Source organism: Martes martes (assembly GCF_963455335.1).
Source record: "Martes martes genome assembly, chromosome: 14".
NCBI classification, from domain to species: Eukaryota; Metazoa; Chordata; class Mammalia; order Carnivora; family Mustelidae; genus Martes; species Martes martes.
The window spans coordinates 7756554-7774073 of NC_137902.1; the positions used below are offsets into that span (position 1 = coordinate 7756554).

At 50.5% G+C, this 17520-nt stretch overlaps 1 protein-coding gene across 1 annotated transcript in view; it reads left to right on the plus strand.

The window, feature by feature from the left end:
* Positions 1 to 4680: 4680 nt before the first annotated feature.
* The window catches only part of CHST15 (carbohydrate sulfotransferase 15), a gene marked incomplete at its 5' end in the record, with an annotated part of 33457 nt that continues 20617 nt past the window's right edge, over positions 4681 to 17520 (plus strand). Inside the window, 4 exons of the mRNA XM_080822697.1 lie at positions 4681 to 5226; positions 5929 to 6268; positions 8213 to 8359; positions 11645 to 11801. Of these exons, the coding sequence (XP_080678823.1) occupies positions 4681 to 5226; positions 5929 to 6268; positions 8213 to 8359; positions 11645 to 11801 (1190 nt within the window). The remainder of the gene's footprint in view (positions 5227 to 5928; positions 6269 to 8212; positions 8360 to 11644; positions 11802 to 17520) is intronic.

Consider the following 17520-nt stretch of genomic DNA (forward strand, 5'->3'; position numbering starts at 1 on the left):
CGCGCCAGGGGTCCTGACTCATCTGAGTCGACTGGCACCAAAGCGGGAACATTGCAGACAGGTAAAGCACAAGGGACGTGTGCTGCTTGTTTTTTTTAAGGGAGAACCACCTGAGTGTTCGGCTCCCGCAGCACTGTTCTCAGGATGGTTTGCGGCATTTGGGAAAGGCCAGTTCAGGAGTATAACAGCAATCCCTTTTCCCTTCAAAACAGTCACATTAATTCAATTTTTCTGCACTGGATTATGTTAGTTAATAGTTATACGTCTTGTAAAGGTCCTTTGGAGAGAATATGTGGCGTGCATGCTTTTTTGCACTTGGACAGACGTCAGCCCGGACTCCTGCCTTCCAGACCCTACAGGATCTGGCTTCTGGTTCCTAGCCCCCATCTGTCCCAAAGCCCAGGGTTCTGTCCTCCTGGGGGTCCCCCTGAGGTTTGCTCCCCAGCTTTTCTCCTTCACAGGGTCTTTACTTCTCCTGAGCCCCACGTGGCTGGCTTCCTTCTCATCATTCAGACGTTACCCCTCTCCCCCAACTACTGTTCTCTGGACATCCTGCTGCCAGACCCCCTTTCCTGTTGGGATGCAAGTCTCACCTGGGGATGGAGGTCAGTGTACAGAGCAGCCCCTGACTACAAGAATGATCTGGGCCTAGTGCTGCATTAGAGAAGGCCTGTCGCCGCGGTTTCCTTGTACTCTCCCTTTGTGTTTCCTTCACAGTCTTCATGGGTGCCTGACATTGTCATGGTCATTGGCTCTTGCCCTGTAGCCCCTAACTCCTGGCGGGGCTATAAGCTCCGGCTGGGGAAAAGCCCCTCTGTCCTGGTTTCTTCTGTACAACTCCCCTCCATTCAGCCAGGGCTTGGTCCGGAACCCTCAAAGCACTGACAAGGGCCACAGCCGCGTATGGGATATGGCCATGGGACTTATTTAATCAATATCGTCAAGGGGTATTTTCATACTAGATACTGGTCATATGTTTCGGTAAAACTTGTAAGGTAATTTTATATTGTTTCCATATGACAACAAACTCCAACTCTCCAGACACCAGCTGAATTGCCCTACAATTCAGTTTAGTTCTGATAGTAACTACCCGGAGCTTGCACAGGCCCCACAAGCTAAGGGTTCAGGATTACCCCACTGCAGATGCTGGTTACAAGCCTCGGGGTCCGAAGGGTACCCAGCTTCTGTCTGATCTAGCTGCCAATTCCAGGGTTCCCACAAGGCCCTCCTTAGGTCTGATAATTCCCTAGACCCATGCCGAGAACTCCGGAAAGTGCCTTATTTACTATTATCAGTTTGTTACAAAGGATACAACTATGGAAGAGCCAGAGGGAAGACACGCCTGGGGCAAGACCTGGGGGGAGGGGCGCGGAGCCACCCTCCCGGCACCTCCACTGAGTTCACCAGCTAGAAAGTTCTCTGAATCCTGTCCTTTCAGGGGTTTTTATAGAGATTCTGTTACATAGGCATGATTAATAAATCATTGGCCTTGACAATTCACTCACTGGCCTCCCTGGAGGTTGGGGAAGTGGGACTCTAAGTTCCAACTGTCTAATGGAGGCTGGGACTTTCTGGCCACCAGCCCCATCCTGAAGCTATGGGGGGGGGGGTCCCACAAGAGTCATCTCATTAGCATAAATTCAGCTGTGGTTGAATGGGGCTTGTTATGAATAACAACAAGATGCTCCTCTCACTCCTTCACTGAGGAAATTCCAAGGGTTTTAGAAGCTATTTGCCGGGAACTGGGGACAAAGACCACATGTTTATTTTGTATTCTGTTCCCCTCTGTCTTCCATTGGCTTTGGGTCTCCATGACCCGACCTCACCTTCGGCACTACCTGCCCTAGGCTTGCCTTTCAGAAGAGATCTGCCCAGCAGAAGAACAAACAAGTGAATGCGTTGTCACCCCAGGTCTCGGCTCCCTGTTCTGTGTTAAGAAGCGAGACTGGAGTAGGTCTGGCTGGAGGGTGCAGCCTGCCCAGGGGTACGAATGATTGGGCTCACCACGTCCCGGAGCCTCGCTGTTGAGCCTGTCAGCTTCCCCGACAACCCAGTTAGTTGGCTTGTAAGAAGAAACCTTTGTTTTTGTTTAGGAATATTTTGCCCATTCTGTTGGGTCCAGATTTTGTACATTCTTGTCTTGGAGCTTCAAAGACTCTGTTTTTTTTCTTTTTTAAAAAATCTAATTAGACTTTCTGCAGCCAGAGGCACAGAAGGGTGTGAACACACTCCCCGCTGAGATCCTGGTTGGAGCCTCCTTTTAGCCCCGCTTGGCCTTGTCTTCAACATGTAAAAAAATGTTTTCTTGGCTTAGCGATAGGATTTTCAAGTAGGGGATCTTGCCCTTTTGTTTCTTTGGTTTGGAAGAATTGTTTGTACCAAGTGATGGGTCAGAGGTGGTTGAGCGAGTGGGAGGCAGGGATTTGAGCCTTGAGGTTGCTGTCACGTCCCTCCAACTTCTCTCAGAGATGAGTGGGCGGCAGAGCCCCGGGTGTTGGCCTGGTTCCAGAACAGTTTGCTCCCGCACACCCCCGCTCCTCTGCTCTTCCCAGAACTGCCTTGACCCCAATCTCGGCCTTCCTTAACTAGCATTTCTCAAGCTGGTTCCTTGTGACATTAGTGAGAATTCCATGGCCAATTATGTTTTGGAAATTTTGCATCTTCTAGTCTTGTCCTGGGGACTCACAGGGCTCATTAGCATATTCAAGGCCCCCAAAAGTCCTGTTGTAAAGAAGTCTGATTGTGTTCATCTTACCTTTTCCTTGAGTAATTTAAGCACAGAGCACATATCAACAAGATGCAGAACATTGAGAGGGAGACGTTTTAGGAAGTGCTACTTGGCTTTTTCTTGGTCAGCGCATTTTGATAAAGCAGGGGCCTTTCTGTCCAAGAGAAGGGAAGGTTCCTGCTGGTGAGTCCTCATTGTTCAGCCTTCCAGCCAATACGAGCAGGCTTTAACGCAGAGTTGGTTAATCCTACCTTCTCTGGGGACCAGTAGGATCGTTTGAGGGCTGTGTGTGTGCGCCAAGTTGGAGGTGAGTCTATGGCCTTTGGGTAACTCTCAAGCCCTAAGGAAAAACAATGGGATGGGATCTCCCATCTTTGATTCCACTTTCAACATTCTTGGCATTCACTGACAATTAAAAATCATAATCTTAACGGTCACTGATGATGCTGTTATGAATGTTGCCTACCTTTTAGGGGATGCAAATAACTATGGGTAGGCATTAAGCAAACTCTTTATGTGTGTTAACTAATTTAATACTGGCTTCAAGCTTGTAAGTGAGGTACTCTTGCCCTGATTTTACTGGGGAGGGAGGCAAAGCTCAGAGACGTTATATGGCCCCCTGGAGGTCCCACAGCTAGTTAGTGGTGGTCTGCCATTATTGGAAATGAAGTCTCCTTTTTTGCTGTTTTTATAGCATCTACAAAGAAGTGTCATCATTTGGGCAACAATACATTTTCTAACCACAGAATTCTGTTAATGTATTTTTAAGAATCATGTTTTCCCCAGGATGATGAAAGTGAAAAATGATTTCAGGGTCTGAGTGTTATGTTACTCAGGGGAATACAGCACGTTGGGTTTAATTGCTTAATAACTTAAAGTCAAATGTTTTTTTTTTTTTTTAATATGATGCACTCTACTGAAGGAGAGAATCATTTTAGTGTTTCTAAATTTTCATTAACTTTTGCCTCCTAAACCGATAATAAAGGTTAGTTCTTGGTTACAGACTATGGGTGCTATTGGGAGAGGGGAAACACATTTTCTCTGCACACTCCTCTCCTCACTGGGCTGTTTCTTGGATATTTTGTGGATTTAAAAGCATGGATACTTAAGTTCATCTCTCAACTTAAAGTCACTGACCGTGCACGCATCTGGGAATGACTACGAAGTCTTGAGATTCAGAGATCGGTACTTAGCTGTGGTGTGTCTGGGCATTAGAGGATCTAGGGGCTGTGCAAAAAAATAAGGTGTTGGACGGGGAGCTCCAAAAGCTCTCCTTTTATCCCACGTGATTTTCTGTGACTTGCTCATGACCCAGCAGAATGACTGAAACCTAGGAGTGGAAAAGAGAGCTTCTCTCCTGGGAAAGTGATCCCAGGGTTATGGCTATCATCACATCATGTAATAAAACCTCTTTTCTTTGTTGTTCAGGTAATCTGACATTTTAAAGATTTTGCTCCCCCCTGAGGAGGAAACATTTTAAAGGAGTGTGGGATGTAGAAGAAGAAATCTTCACGGGGCTCTCCAAGGATGGCGTGCCAACCTGTGCCTCACTGAGACCATGACCCCTTCCGATGTCCTGAGTGTCTCCATGTCCTCCATCGAGAAGTCTTGCACTTCATTTTGTGCCATGGGAAAAACCTGAAGGACAGGCAGACTCGCTCCCACACTTGGGGACTTTTCCAAGCTTGCAGGGCTGCTTACAGAACATGACAGTAGGAGAGCACGTCTTTCTGTCGTCTTTCGGAGTTGAACCAAAGAAGGCCCTTCCTCTTTCTCCAGGGCTTTGGTGCCTGCTCATTTTTATATTCTATTTGTGTCTGTTGCTTGTGCCTTAAGACCATCTCATCTAATCAAAAGACATCCTCAAAGTTTTTCCAGCACAACTTGCACGCATCCAGGCTCCCCAGGGGCTCGCCCATGGCTCTGGGGGCCAGCTGTCCAAGGGCATTACCATGAGGCACTGTATTAATTGCTGCATCCAGTTGTTGCCCAACAACGAGCACAAACAGCAGGTCGGCTGCGGAGGGGGCCCCCTTCACGGTCACCCGGAGTGCCCCGCCTGCAAAGGAGAGAACAAAATTGTGCTCCGTGTAGACGGTAAGCAGATGAACTTGCTTGCTGTCCTCGAGGTGAGGGCCGAGGGGAATGAGAGCTGGGGCAGGTTTCTGCGCTTCAAGAAAGGGAAGCGATGCAGCCTCGTGTTTGGATTGATGATCATGACCTTGGTGATGGCATCTTACATCCTTTCTGGAGCCCACCAAGAGCTTCTGATCTCCTCGCCTTTCCATTACGGAGCCTTCCCCAGCAATCCCAGCTTGATGGATGGCGAAAACCCGAGTGACACGAAAGAACATCACCACCAGCCCTCTGTAAATAATATTTCATATGTGAAAGACTACCCAAGCATTAAATTAATTATTAACAGCATCACCGCCAGGATCGAGTTCACGACCAGGCAGCTCCCAGACAGAGAAGATCTCAAGAAGCAGGAATTGCACGTGAGTAACCTTGTGCTAATCTGGATGGATTGACGGTTGGATTGATTTTTAAAAATAGATGCTTCCTTTTGCTGTCACCATCTTTGGGAAACACGGTGAAGAAAAATGACCAAAAAATTTCTGAGGTGTGCAATGAGGATAGTTTGACAGCCTCACAGATGAGAGGGCACTGGGAGAGGGCTGTCTGTTCACCAGATGTTTACACCAAGGAGGAAATTCGAGGTACTGGATGCGACGCTCGACACACCCAAGGGCCACCCCTTCTCAGAATTCCGTTGCAGGGACTTGACTCGCTGCCATGGTCGTTCAGCTTGTTTTTGTAGATCACCATCATCCTATTTTTATTGTGCCCTAATTAGCATTTTTGTCTCTAATGGTCATTTAAATACACAACTAGTGAAGAGATTCCAACTGTGAAATTTAATTAGATGGCGGTGCGTGCCGGCGTGTGCGTGTAGGCTGGATTTTGAGGAAGCTTTTATCTTGTCTCTCCAGATTTTAGTTTTATTTTGGGCTAAGGAAAAACACGGCCTCGGCCATGCACCACGTTTTGCTTTGTTTCAGTGTTTCGTCCTTGTCAAATAATACGTCACGTGTGAACACCGTAGCGGGGATCAGGGCAGGACCGCGTCGTGGTGAGAACGTGTTTTTGCTAACTTCCCGCCTTCGTCTGTCTCTCCCTCTTTTTCTCTTTCGTTGCAGATGTTTTCAGTAATCCCCAACAAGTTTCTTCCAAATAGCAAGAGCCCCTGTTGGTACGAGGAGTTCACGGGCCGCAACACCTCCGACCCGTACCTGACCAACTCCTACGTGCTCTACTCCAAGCGCTTCCGCTCCACCTTCGACGCCCTGCGCAAGGCCTTCTGGGGCCACCTGTCGCACGCCAGCGGGAAGCACTTCCGCCTCCGCTGCCTGCCGCGCTTCTACATCATCGGGCAGCCCAAGTGCGGCACCACCGACCTCTACGACCGCCTCCGGCTGCACCCGGAAGTCAAGTTCTCCGCCATCAAGGAGCCGCACTGGTGGACCCGGAAGCGCTTTGGTGAGCGCGACGGGCGGGGCCAGCGTGTGGGCGGGGCGAGCCTTCCTGGCCCCGCCTCCTGTCTCTGTCCTCAGTTTTTCAGTTTTTCCTCAGTTTATGCTTGGCCCATATCAGTCTGGCCGGGCCAGGCAGGATGCTCAGGGCCGCCAGGGAGGCAGGGCAGGAGGTGAGGAAACATCCCGAGAGACAGAGAGCAGGCAGTTGGCTAGTTCCGGGCTCCCCACACAAATACGCACGGGGCTGGATGCAACTCCCAGCCACCCAGAGAGCATGTATTGAGTGCCAACTGTGTGCAGGGCAAGGGGAAGGGTGCAGAATGGTGGCTCTTCTTGCCCTGAAGAGCTTTGCTACACCTGCCAGTGGTGAGTGGTAAGTGCCAGGTGCCAGGTGGGCGTTTTTCTGGGGCTGTCCCCACCCCAGCTCTGCATTGTTGTCCCCGGGGCTCCCCACCCCAGAGGGACACTGCAGGAAGAAAGGTTGCCACACGGGGTGAGTTTCAAGCTTCTGGCTGGCTCCTTTGAGAGCTGTGAGTCTTTGGGCCTCATTTTTTGTCCGACCTGCTCTGTCCCCCTGCTTCAAGCTCAGAAGGAAAATCACATGGACATGATTCTGGGCAACCTTGCTCACCAGGGTGACCGTGGACATGACCCCCACGTAGCCTGAGCCACCCCACAGCCCTCGGGTCACTGTTTCCTCTTCTTAACCTTTTCCCTTCTGCCAGGAGACATTCGGTCACTTTGACAAATGCCAAAGCTGGGGCGGGACTCAAGGGCGTGTTTCATGTAAAGGACCGGTTGCTTAGAAGGGAATTTTAAAAGTTTTCCTTCGTAGAGCCTAAGTTGAGACCAAGTCCTGCTTGTTTCCTGACAAATTGACTTAATCAATTTGATGTTTTGATGTTCTTCCTGGAGTGAACGAACAGAAGGGTAAATGTGTCTTTTGTGGTTTGGCGGAGGCAGCTGTGGGAGCCTCGCCGTCACGTAGGGTGCTCTCCCTGCACAGGTCACCATTTGCCCTAATGAGAACCAGCCTCCCACTGGTGGGGACGAGGAAAGCGCAGGGGCGTGGTTTTCGGATCCTTTACTCAGAGTCTCCTTGAACCTCTTGCTCTTGTGCACACGGACATTTTCTCTCCACTTTCTGTTAACCTTGGTAGCTGTGGTTTGGGGGCAGTGTGTTGTTAATAGAGTTGCACGTGAAATTGACCCACTTTTAAGCCAAGGGGCAAATTTCAGCTGCATTGACCAAAGGCAGAATAACTAGTGGGTTCAACCACGTGTCCCAGGATTCTGGGATGATTACCCTTGTTTGGATGGACAGACAAGCTGCTTGATCAAACAGGCCAGAGATAGGAGCTCAGATAAAAACTCTCTTTTCTGGGGAACTTGGAGGGCTAGTCAGTTAAGCATCTGCCTTCGGCTTAGGTCATGATCCCAGGGTCCTAGGATCGAGCCCCACATCAGGCTCCCCACTCAGCAAGGGAGGCTTCTTCTTCCTCTGCCCCTCCCCTGCTCATTCTGTCTCTCTCTCAAATAAATAAAATCTTTTAAAAAAGTAATAATCCTCCCATTCCTTTTTGATACACTGTGTGTGTTGCTGTTCAGCCACTTCACCCCCCTCCCCCGACCAAGTGCACCTGTCAGCCAGCCCCAAGCCTGGCCCTCCGAGCAGGTGCGTTGATCGTTCTCTAACAGGTGTGCCATCCTGGAAGCCGCCACTTGCAGCTGAATGGTGGTCCCCACCCCTTGAGGGAGCAGGTGAGAGGACGGCCAGTTTGCAAACATTCTCACTGCGAGCCCCTTCTCTCAGCTCACATGGGTAGAGCCTCGGCTGCTGCAGCTGGGCCCCTGGGGCCTTGACATCCCTCTTGGCCGCTCCCCAGGAGGCCACCCCCCAGCAGTGGCCACTTCATCCTCAGTAACTCCTGCTTCTTGGTTCTCATAGGGATTGTCCGCCTGAGAGATGGGCTTCGGGACCGCTACCCCGTGGAAGATTACCTGGACCTCTTTGACCTGGCCGCACACCAGATTCATCAAGGCCTGCAGGCCGGCTCTGCGAAGGAGGAGAGCAGGATGACTAGAATCATTATCGGTAGGGTTTCTGGGGGGGTCCCCAGAGGAGCCGCTCTGGCCTGGGGCCAGCTGTGCGTTGTGATTTCTTGGAAAATCTGATGCAGATTGCATCGAATTTCCTAATGAGGGTCAGCTTCCCCCAAGGACTCCTTCATCCCTGGTGCTTTTCAAAGGGAACCATCTAGTACCTTCTCAGCGGGCCTTTAAAATGCCACAGAGCTGTGTACCCTGAGCAATGTCAAATATCATGAAATTGGGAGGCCAGATGCTGGGAGAGGGGGCCCACCCCACTGGGCGCCCTCTGCTCTGGGGCTGGCCCGGCTTTTGCTCTGGCCTGGGGGACAGTTGCAGGATGCCTGTCCCCTTCCTAACCTGGCTCTTAACGCCATGTAAAATGTTTTCATTATTGACATAGTTTCTGTAAAGCAGAAATGTTTAGTGGACTTTTTTAGTTCTGTGGAGGCTTCCTTGTACCTGAAATGGTTTTTTCTAAAAATTGACATTTTTTTAAATTTAAATTAAGCACACATGGCTTGGTTTCTTTTTATGTTGTACTGATCTAAGTTTGGATGGGGGATCATAAGCACAGTTAACCAAGGAGTCATTGATTTACTGCTCTGGCTTTTGGAATCCTTGGCCCCAGGACCCTGGGAAGACAGAGGCCATCTCTCCAGAAACAGATAGCCCTAATGCATTGTTGGTGACTAATTGCTGTTGAAAAAGCTGAGCCGTTGTCAGGTTAATGCCTTTAGACATTCAAAATGAGGTGGCTTGATTAATAATCTTTTTTTTTTCTTTTTTTAGTTAAGAAGAACGTTTTATAAAAAACCTACCTATTTGTCTTGGATTCAGCTTAGGAGAAGACATTTACCCACTTAGACCTTCTGAAAGAGTGAAGTCTGGCCACATAGGTTCCTTAAATTGGTTACCTGAGGCAGTGATCTGCTTTTTAATTTTCCTAAATCTATTACATTTTGATTCTCCAAATTTGATGACCTGTTAGCAACCAAGAGGAATTGTAATCAACCATCTGAAAGATGGCTCTTTGCTTTTGACTCTTCCTGTTCTAGGAGATAGGCTTATATGCCTAAGTCCTGATTTATTTATTGTTTTGTTTTTTTAACGCAAAGAAATGAAATTGTGAGAGCCAGATGAGGTCCCATACCACCCCGGCCCTGGTGTGAATTGGCTACTAGTTACTTTCTTGCACCCTTGGGTCCACACACCCCAGATCACGAGTCTAATTAATATTTGACTGTGACTCCCACACAGCACGCCTCTGGGAGAATCTTGTGTTCTTATGAAAGAGCTGAAAATATGCATCTTAGGGCTAGGAGATTGAGCCCAAGATAATGAATGAAAAAGGAAAGCCTTAGTTTGGTTTTCTAATTTTACTTACTTCTAGATTTAAAAAGGAAAATTAGAGAAAAAATTCACCGCTCTGATATTTACCTAAAGCAGAGTTTGGGAAGTTTTATGTAGAGGAGAGGCGTGGGGAGAGCTGGCAGCTAGCCCCGCCCGTGCCACCAGCCAGCTCTGGGCCATGTGACGAGAGTTGTCTACGTGTTCCTGAGTTCAGCCTGCACATCCGTGCAATGGGCTGGTTGGACCAGCTCCATTCCAGCTCCTCCCGGGCCTAGAATGTGATTCAGCACTGCTTCCGCCTCCTCTGATTAGATCTTTGGGAGAGCAGAGGGATCTTTCTTCTCAGCTCAGGGGTCAGAGAGAGACTTTCCTCAGTGGTCTGGGCTAATGGCTGGGTGACAAAGGATTCGAGGGGCTGGGTTCTTGGGGGTGGGGCTCTAGACACACTGAAAGGTCCCCGCCTCTGCTCTCATGGCACCCGGCTCTGCCCTGTGCACGTGCTCACCTGGGGAGCTGGTTGTGTACGGAGTTGCCGCTTCCGCCTAGATTGTAAGGCTGGAGAGGAGAGGGGATTGTCTGTCTTATTTCCCTCCTTATTTCCCTCCTAGCACAGTGCCAGGCACCTAGTAGACACCAGATGAACGCTTTCTGGATGAATGGATGTGAAATGAACAGAGGATGAGTGGATAGATGTACGGACAGATGGATGGACTGGTGGATGGACAAATGTTTCTATGGTTGTAGAAGTAGTCCATTTATGAGATCTGACAGAACTGTGTCAATTTTGTTTCAGATCCTTCTCTTGTTCTAATATTCTTGTATTCACTGTGGGTAGAATTTTCAGAGGACTTCTGATTGACTTGTCTTTCCTGTATCTTAAGGTATTATTTTTCAAAAAAGAGAAGAAAAGACAGACCAGAACAGAAATGCTCACCTCGATGTGATTGCACGTCCAACAGAATAGACAGGGCCCGGCCAACTCCCTGCTTTATTGTGATGCACTCATCACTGATCAAAGACACTAGTCTTTTGGCTCAGATTTTCCCTGAATAAGTGACTTTGAGATGTATCAAATACCCATGTAAAATGTCGGGAAATTGAATTTGTACATAATTGATCGATTTGCCTTTCTTTCTAAACCTCTGATGAGTCTTCTGAAAAAAAAAAAAAAAGTCAGGGAATTGGTTCAAGTATCTGAGTGAGAGATGTTGAAATGTGTGGATCTTGGTCGCATGACTGCCCTCGAATGTGTATTACATTTCATCCTTCATTCATACAGACCACAATGAGAAAGGGCTGGACCCATTCCCTGTCCACCCAGTCAGCGTGGACTGAGTGCCAGCTGTGTGCAGGGTGATGGGGCGGGAGGGCACGCAGGACACAGCACCTCCAGACGGAGGTCCCGTGAGCCTTCCTGCAAAATCTTCTTCTTGCTTGGTCTCAGAGCATGCCCGGGGCCAGCTGTGCGTTGTGATTTCTTGGAAAATCTGATGCAGGTTACATCGAATTTCCTAATGAGGGTCAGCTTCCCCCAACGACTCCTTCATCCCTGGTGCTTTTCAAAGGGAACCATCTAGTACCTTCTCAGCGGGCCTTTAAAATGCCACAGAGCTGTGCACCCAGAGCAATGCCAAATATCATGAAATTGGGAGGCCAGATGCTGGGCGAGAGTTTTTTTTGTTTTGTTTTGTTTTTAACATATCCTGGAGAGGAGCTGGGAGGAAACAGGTGCTCACTGTTGCCCAAATCACCTGGATTTCCAGACAGAGAGCTCTGGGCGGGAGCCGGGGAGGTCGCGCTGGGGCAGAGAGGCCTTGCCAGCCACCTCCTCCTGAAGTCCCGTCTGCCCTCGGTGGGTCCTGGTTTGGTCCCTCGCACAGGCTGCCCCGTGGGAGCCCCTGACGCGGCGCTGCTCATTCTAGGGGTTCTCTGCTTCCAGGGGAGGCCAGCGCTTCCACTATGTGGGACAACAACGCCTGGACCTTCTTCTACGACAACAGCACGGCCGGGGAGCCGCCCTTCCTGACCCAGGACTTCATCCACGCCTTTCAGCCCGATGCCAAGCTGATCGTCATGCTCAGGGACCCCGTAGAGAGGTGAGCACTTTGGGTTTCTTGTATTTGGGGCGAACAGGCGGTTTTGAAGGACAACTTGCCTTCTCATCGTGAACAAGATCTTCCCTTTTTTTTTTTTTGAAATAAACAAGCTTAACTTGCAACGTGACTGCTATTTCCTATGTAAATGTTATTGTTGGTGCGATCTCCACTGGCTCTAAACAAATAGAGGATTGTTTTCTTAGACCTTCTGACCGTGGTCTGTGCGCCTTCAGCCTCTGGCCAGTTTGACCTGGGGACGTGGGACCCTCCTTGGGGACTGTCAGGGCGTGCGAAACCCGCTTGGAATCGGGGACGTCAGGGTTTGCCGAGGGATTTGGCTCCCGTGATTCCTTACATCCCGACCTGGATGAGGCCTTTAACCCTGTCAACTCTGAGTGTTCCGTCTCCAGCTTTCCTGGAAAGACCGAAAGGAGGAGAGATGATGGGCGGGGCTGCTTTGCCGTAAAAAAGGCACAGCTCGTGTGAGACTGGACGGCGTGGGGGTGGCCGGGTCGGCACTGGCAAAGCTTGAGTCATAATGAAGCCGGTGGGGATGGCGGAAGATGGGGTCTTCCGGGACCTGAAAATCAGGTCGGTCTCTGCGGTACCGTCCCATCAGAGAGGGGAGCCCTCAGGCCACTCCAGGACCCTCAAGTGGCAGTTCCCCACCCACGATGAGCAGTCCAGCTCTGTGACAACACTCCTCCTGCTTTGAAATCAAGTCTGTCTTTTGGGAGCATCTCGCTGGATCCGTTTCTTCCCTGTAGAGCCGCATAGACCCAAGGGTCACTCTCCCCAAGTGGGAGAGGCCACTGGGTATCGAAGCAGACCTGGTCCTCTGTGTCTCCCTTTTCTACCCACCTCTTGTGAGGGGTTGAATCGTGCCGTTCCCAAGGATGCGTTGAAGTTCTAGCCCCGTCCGTGTGATCTTGTTTGAAAACATGGTCTATGCAGGTGGCCTCAGGTCAAGATGAGGTCCTACCGGATTAGGGTGGCCCCAAAGCCGGGGGTTGGTGTCCTTGTGAGAGGAGGACATTCGGACACAGGGAGAGCGTCATGTGATGATGGGGGCAGGATTGGAGGGACATGCCTGCAGGCCAAGGAACGCCTAGGGTTGCCAGCTGGCACTGGGAGCTGGAGACAGGCCTGGAACAGACCCTCCCACGGAACCCCCAGGAGGAACCCCCCACTGCCGACACCCGGATTTCAGACTTGCATTTTTCAGAAGTGCCAGAGACTAAATTCCTGCAGTTGCAGACCATGAGATTGTGGTAGTCTGTGACAGCGGCCCCAGGATCCAAAGGGACCCTGAATACCTTCCTTGGATGGGCACGCATTTCCGGCCGCACGTCCTTGCCAATGGCAACAATAAGACATGTTGTGGGAATCTGAGGGAGTACTGGAAAGCTACAAAGGAGAACTGTTATAAAAAGCACCTATAGTCTCCCGTCTGATAGCTGTTATTTATATCGGGTATGTTTTCTTCCAGACTGCTTACCTGTGCAGCTAAGTGCAGTGTGTGTGTGTGTGTGTGTGTGTGTGAGAGAGAGAGAGAGAGAGAGAGTGTGAGACACACGATAGTAAGCACATACAATCTCACATCACTTCATTTGTTTCACGCCGTTGCCCCCAAAAGGACAGGCCTTCACGTCCCTGCCCTGCTCTTTCTCCTTGAATTTCTCTCTCTGTCCCTTCAGTAGAGCTCTCCAAACGGCCCTTGTGGCTGTGAATGTGATGTGGTCAGAGGGGCTGGATTATCACCCCCATCTCCGTCCCGGCAGCCCTCTTGGTGCTCCGCCACAAGATGTGCCCCAGATGGTTCCGCTCTGGTTCTGTCCCCCTCTCCGCCTCAGGAATCCATCTGGCCCGGTGCTGAGGCAGCCGCCGCCCTCGGCGCAGCTCGCCTCATCCTACCTGCTAGTGCCCGCACTTTGGAGGCAGGAGTTTGGCCCTTCTGCTCACGGAGTGGGTTGGTCCCCCTCAGGCTAAGAACAGTTGACACAAACCAGTGGTGCTCTCGTGTAGACGTGATTATGTAACTGTCAGCCTTGAAAGGAAGGGCTCAGTGACTAAGTGACCCCTCTCCGCCCACTGAGGTGTTTTCACAGCTGCTCTGCCTCCCTCCCCCAGACAGCCCCCAGCTGCAGTTCACAAGGTTGGAACATTCTCTCAAGAGTGCGCTTTCTGCTCACTGAATGTCTTCCTGTCACATCTCCCTGGTTCCTCGTTCTGAGGAAGGTCACTCTGCGCCTCAACCTCAGGGGGCCCAGAGAGTGAAAACTGTGACATTTTGTCACTCCCTGGGCATAGAGCAGTGGGAACTGGTCTCTGGGCTTTCTGGGTGTGTGTCAGTCCTGTTCTAGGCCGCGGGCATGGGGAGCTCACGGCTGGTTGCGAGACAGGAATGGCTGTGGTTCCTATGGTCCGTGGATCCAGCCGGAGCAAGAGGGAAGATACGTGGCCCAGAAGAGGGAATGAGCTTCAGGTAGGGAAAAGTCATTCTGGAGGAGGTAAAGCCAGGCTGGGTTTTGAAGGATGAGTAAGAGTTTGCCAAGTCAACGAAGAAGGAATGTGGTTGAGAGGAAGAAGCATTCTGAACAGGGAGATCAGTGAGGACAAAGGTGAAGACCATGGGCTCTCTTGTTGGAGAGAGGAGTCAACCTCCCTACATGTGTCCCTCTCTTTCTGCAGTCCCGATTCTACCTCTGAGAACACACCCGCCATAGGCGAGCCTTTGAATGGGGAGGGCCATGGTGCTGCCCAGGTTCAGACAGTGAGCCAGAGGCACGACCTACCCAACTTGCCAAAAGCCCGCCTTCCTTTAGAAGGCTCAAAGGCCACAAGATGTCACCAAGTAGTCACCCCTTTGTTTGCCTGCTTGCTTTCTGGGTCAAATACTCCATTTATTATAGGACCCGAAAGTGAAGATTTCTTGCCTTTCTCATCCTCAGTGGAGATAGTTCATCAATTCAGACATTTTTTGAGCCGTGACCACACGCTGGGCATGGTGCTGGGTGCTGTGCACGCACGTATCCATGAAGGCCCACCCAGGGCTTACCCTCTGGGAACGGGCACTTCTACATAGAAGTGAGGCCCTCCCTCCCTCATAGTGGACGTGGTGCCGAGGAGGGGGTGGTGGGGTGCCGTGGTGGCGGCTTGCCTCAGGAGGCTGGGCCGGTTGTTAGGGTGCCTGCTACGTCAGCCATCAACTGCTATGTAGCAAATCGCCCCAAAACTTAGCAGCTTAAAACACTACGCACTCAGGATTGCACCATTTCTGTGGGTCAGAATCTGGCACAGTTTACTGCATCCTCTCCTTCAGGATCTCTCCCAGGCCTGCAGTCAGGGCTTCCGCACGGTGGGGTCTCATCCAAAGGCTGGACCGGGGAAGGCTCTGCTTCCAAGCTCCCGTGCTCTCAAGCTCACTGGCCAAGTTCAGTTCCTCAGTGGCTGTTGGAACGGGGGCCTCCATTCTTTGCCAGCCGTCGGCTAGAGGCTGTCCTCAGCGCCTTGCTTCTGGGCCTTGCCAGCATGTCTGCTTGCTCCTTCAGAGCCAGCCAGGGAGAGAGACAGCGGGCAGGTCAGAAGTCACGACCTTGTGTCATCTCACCACTGGAGTGTCAGCCTATGACCTTGACCACGTTCGGTTGATTTTGAAGCACGTCCTGAGGGCCAGGCCACACTCAAGGCGAGGAGATGGCGGGGCGTGCGTGCTAAGGAACAGGGATGGTTGCCTACCACACCGGCTCCCCATTTCCCTGTCTGATCGTCCAGGAGCCTAAGCCCCAGTGGTGTGACCGGGAGCAGAGAGGCTGCGAGCGCGTCACCGTGTCGAGGCAGAGCCTGCACATGCACGGTTGGCGGGGGGGCGGGGGGCGTTCGTGCACACAATGTCTGTGTGGGTTACTGACAGCAACAGCTGTTCCGTTGCCTTTTAAACATTGATTTAAAAAAGTATGCAACAATAGGAATTTCTTTTTTGAAACCCGTGACTCATGGCCTAACTTAAATGTCTGGCTTATTAGCCATCCCAGCTGGAAAGGATGATAGATACTCAATGTTTAGGTTTTTTGAAGAAACAAACACTTGGAAGCCCCGTCCCCGTTGGTCTAACTGGGTTACGGGCCATCAGCCCGCTTGGGTCGTTCCATGACCTCGCTCTTCTGCAGGGGAAGGCTGCAGGGGTTGCTTTCTGCCCGTGGGATTAGGCTAAACTGTTCTTTCCATCTACAAATTGGCAGGGGTGGGGGTGGAGTTTGTTTCTAGTTTCAGATTCACATTTAACCTTTTTTCTAGAATTGATCCAACGTCGAGGGTTGTTAAAGGGTTGGGATTGCACGCAGAATCAAATCCATCACTTTTAAGTTTCCAGAGAGAGAGGTAAATGGTAACGTTTGTTGTTCCCCCTTCTGGAGGAGAGCAGAGGAAGAGTGGAAGGCGGGTTCTCGTGGCCAGAAGGGCCAGCCAAGTTTCACGCTGCAAGTTTCTCCACGTAAGAGATAACGGTAGCTTAAAAAGTGAAACATTTCTGGGCCAAATTGGCCTAGTTAATTAAAAAGCAGAATTTTTCTTCCTTTAATTCGACTCTAAAGTGGGAAAGACTGTTCTTTTCAGCACATCTCCCGGTAGCTTCCCATCTCTTCGTCTGTGAGTTGTTGACAGAGTTGGCCTCGTAATTCAGAGCCACCGTCATTCACTGGGACAAATGGCTGGAAGGTGCTGACATAGTTCATTCAGGGGACACTTGGAGTGGGGTCACGTGCCATCTGTTAAGGATTTTACTCTGTCTGTATTTTGGGTTTAAGTCTGTGCATCGTCTTACTGCCGGGGAGGGCAATGACCAGCACAGGATGCTGGGTGCTGCTCACGTTTTATGATGATGGTCAGATCGGGAAGGAGAACCGAGCTCAATTAAGAACGAGAACTTGATTTTGACCTGGGCACCTTGAACCTTGACTCCTGGGGCATTGTTTTCTTCATCTGCTTGTAGAAACTGACTTTTTAACAATCCACCGGACTGGGTCAGTAATTAATCTATGATGATGCACGAGGAAAGGAGGGAGTGAAGCACTTAATACAGTGTATCCGTTTGCACGCACTTGGTCATTCGGACAGAGTAACGAGCGATGCTAAACCTTTGGACAGGAATCCCGGTTTCATGGATTTTACTCCATCTGCAAAGTGGGTGGTAGGACGTGTGGGTAATAAGTGGCAAAGCACGGTCACCTTGATAGAATCATAGCCTTGGGGGACCAGATGGTCCCAGCTCTGCCACTGACCTTGGGGCAGCTACTTGACCTCTCTGTGTCTCATTTCCTTCTTGGTGAAATGGGGAGAAATAGTCCTGCTCTTAGGGTTGTAAGAGTAACATGATATATGTAACGTATTTAAACAGTGCTGGACAAATGCAAAACATTATGTAATTGGTAGCTATTATTACTAGGTCACCGTAGTAGTAAATAATAACAATAACGCGAGTGAGCGTGCATTTGCTCACTATACACAGTTATCGGACACCTTTGAAGGGCTGGCAGTGAGACGACCACTGAAGGGCAAAATCCTTGTCTGCCCTCCTGGAGCCTATGTCTAATGCAAGGGGTGGGGACAGCCCTCAATTAAGTGACCTTGGCATTAACTCCAGGCTGCCTCTGTGCTAAGCCCTGTTCAGGCATTGCCTCATTTGCGCTTGGCAAGCCGGTGTGTGGGCTCGGTGGGGCTC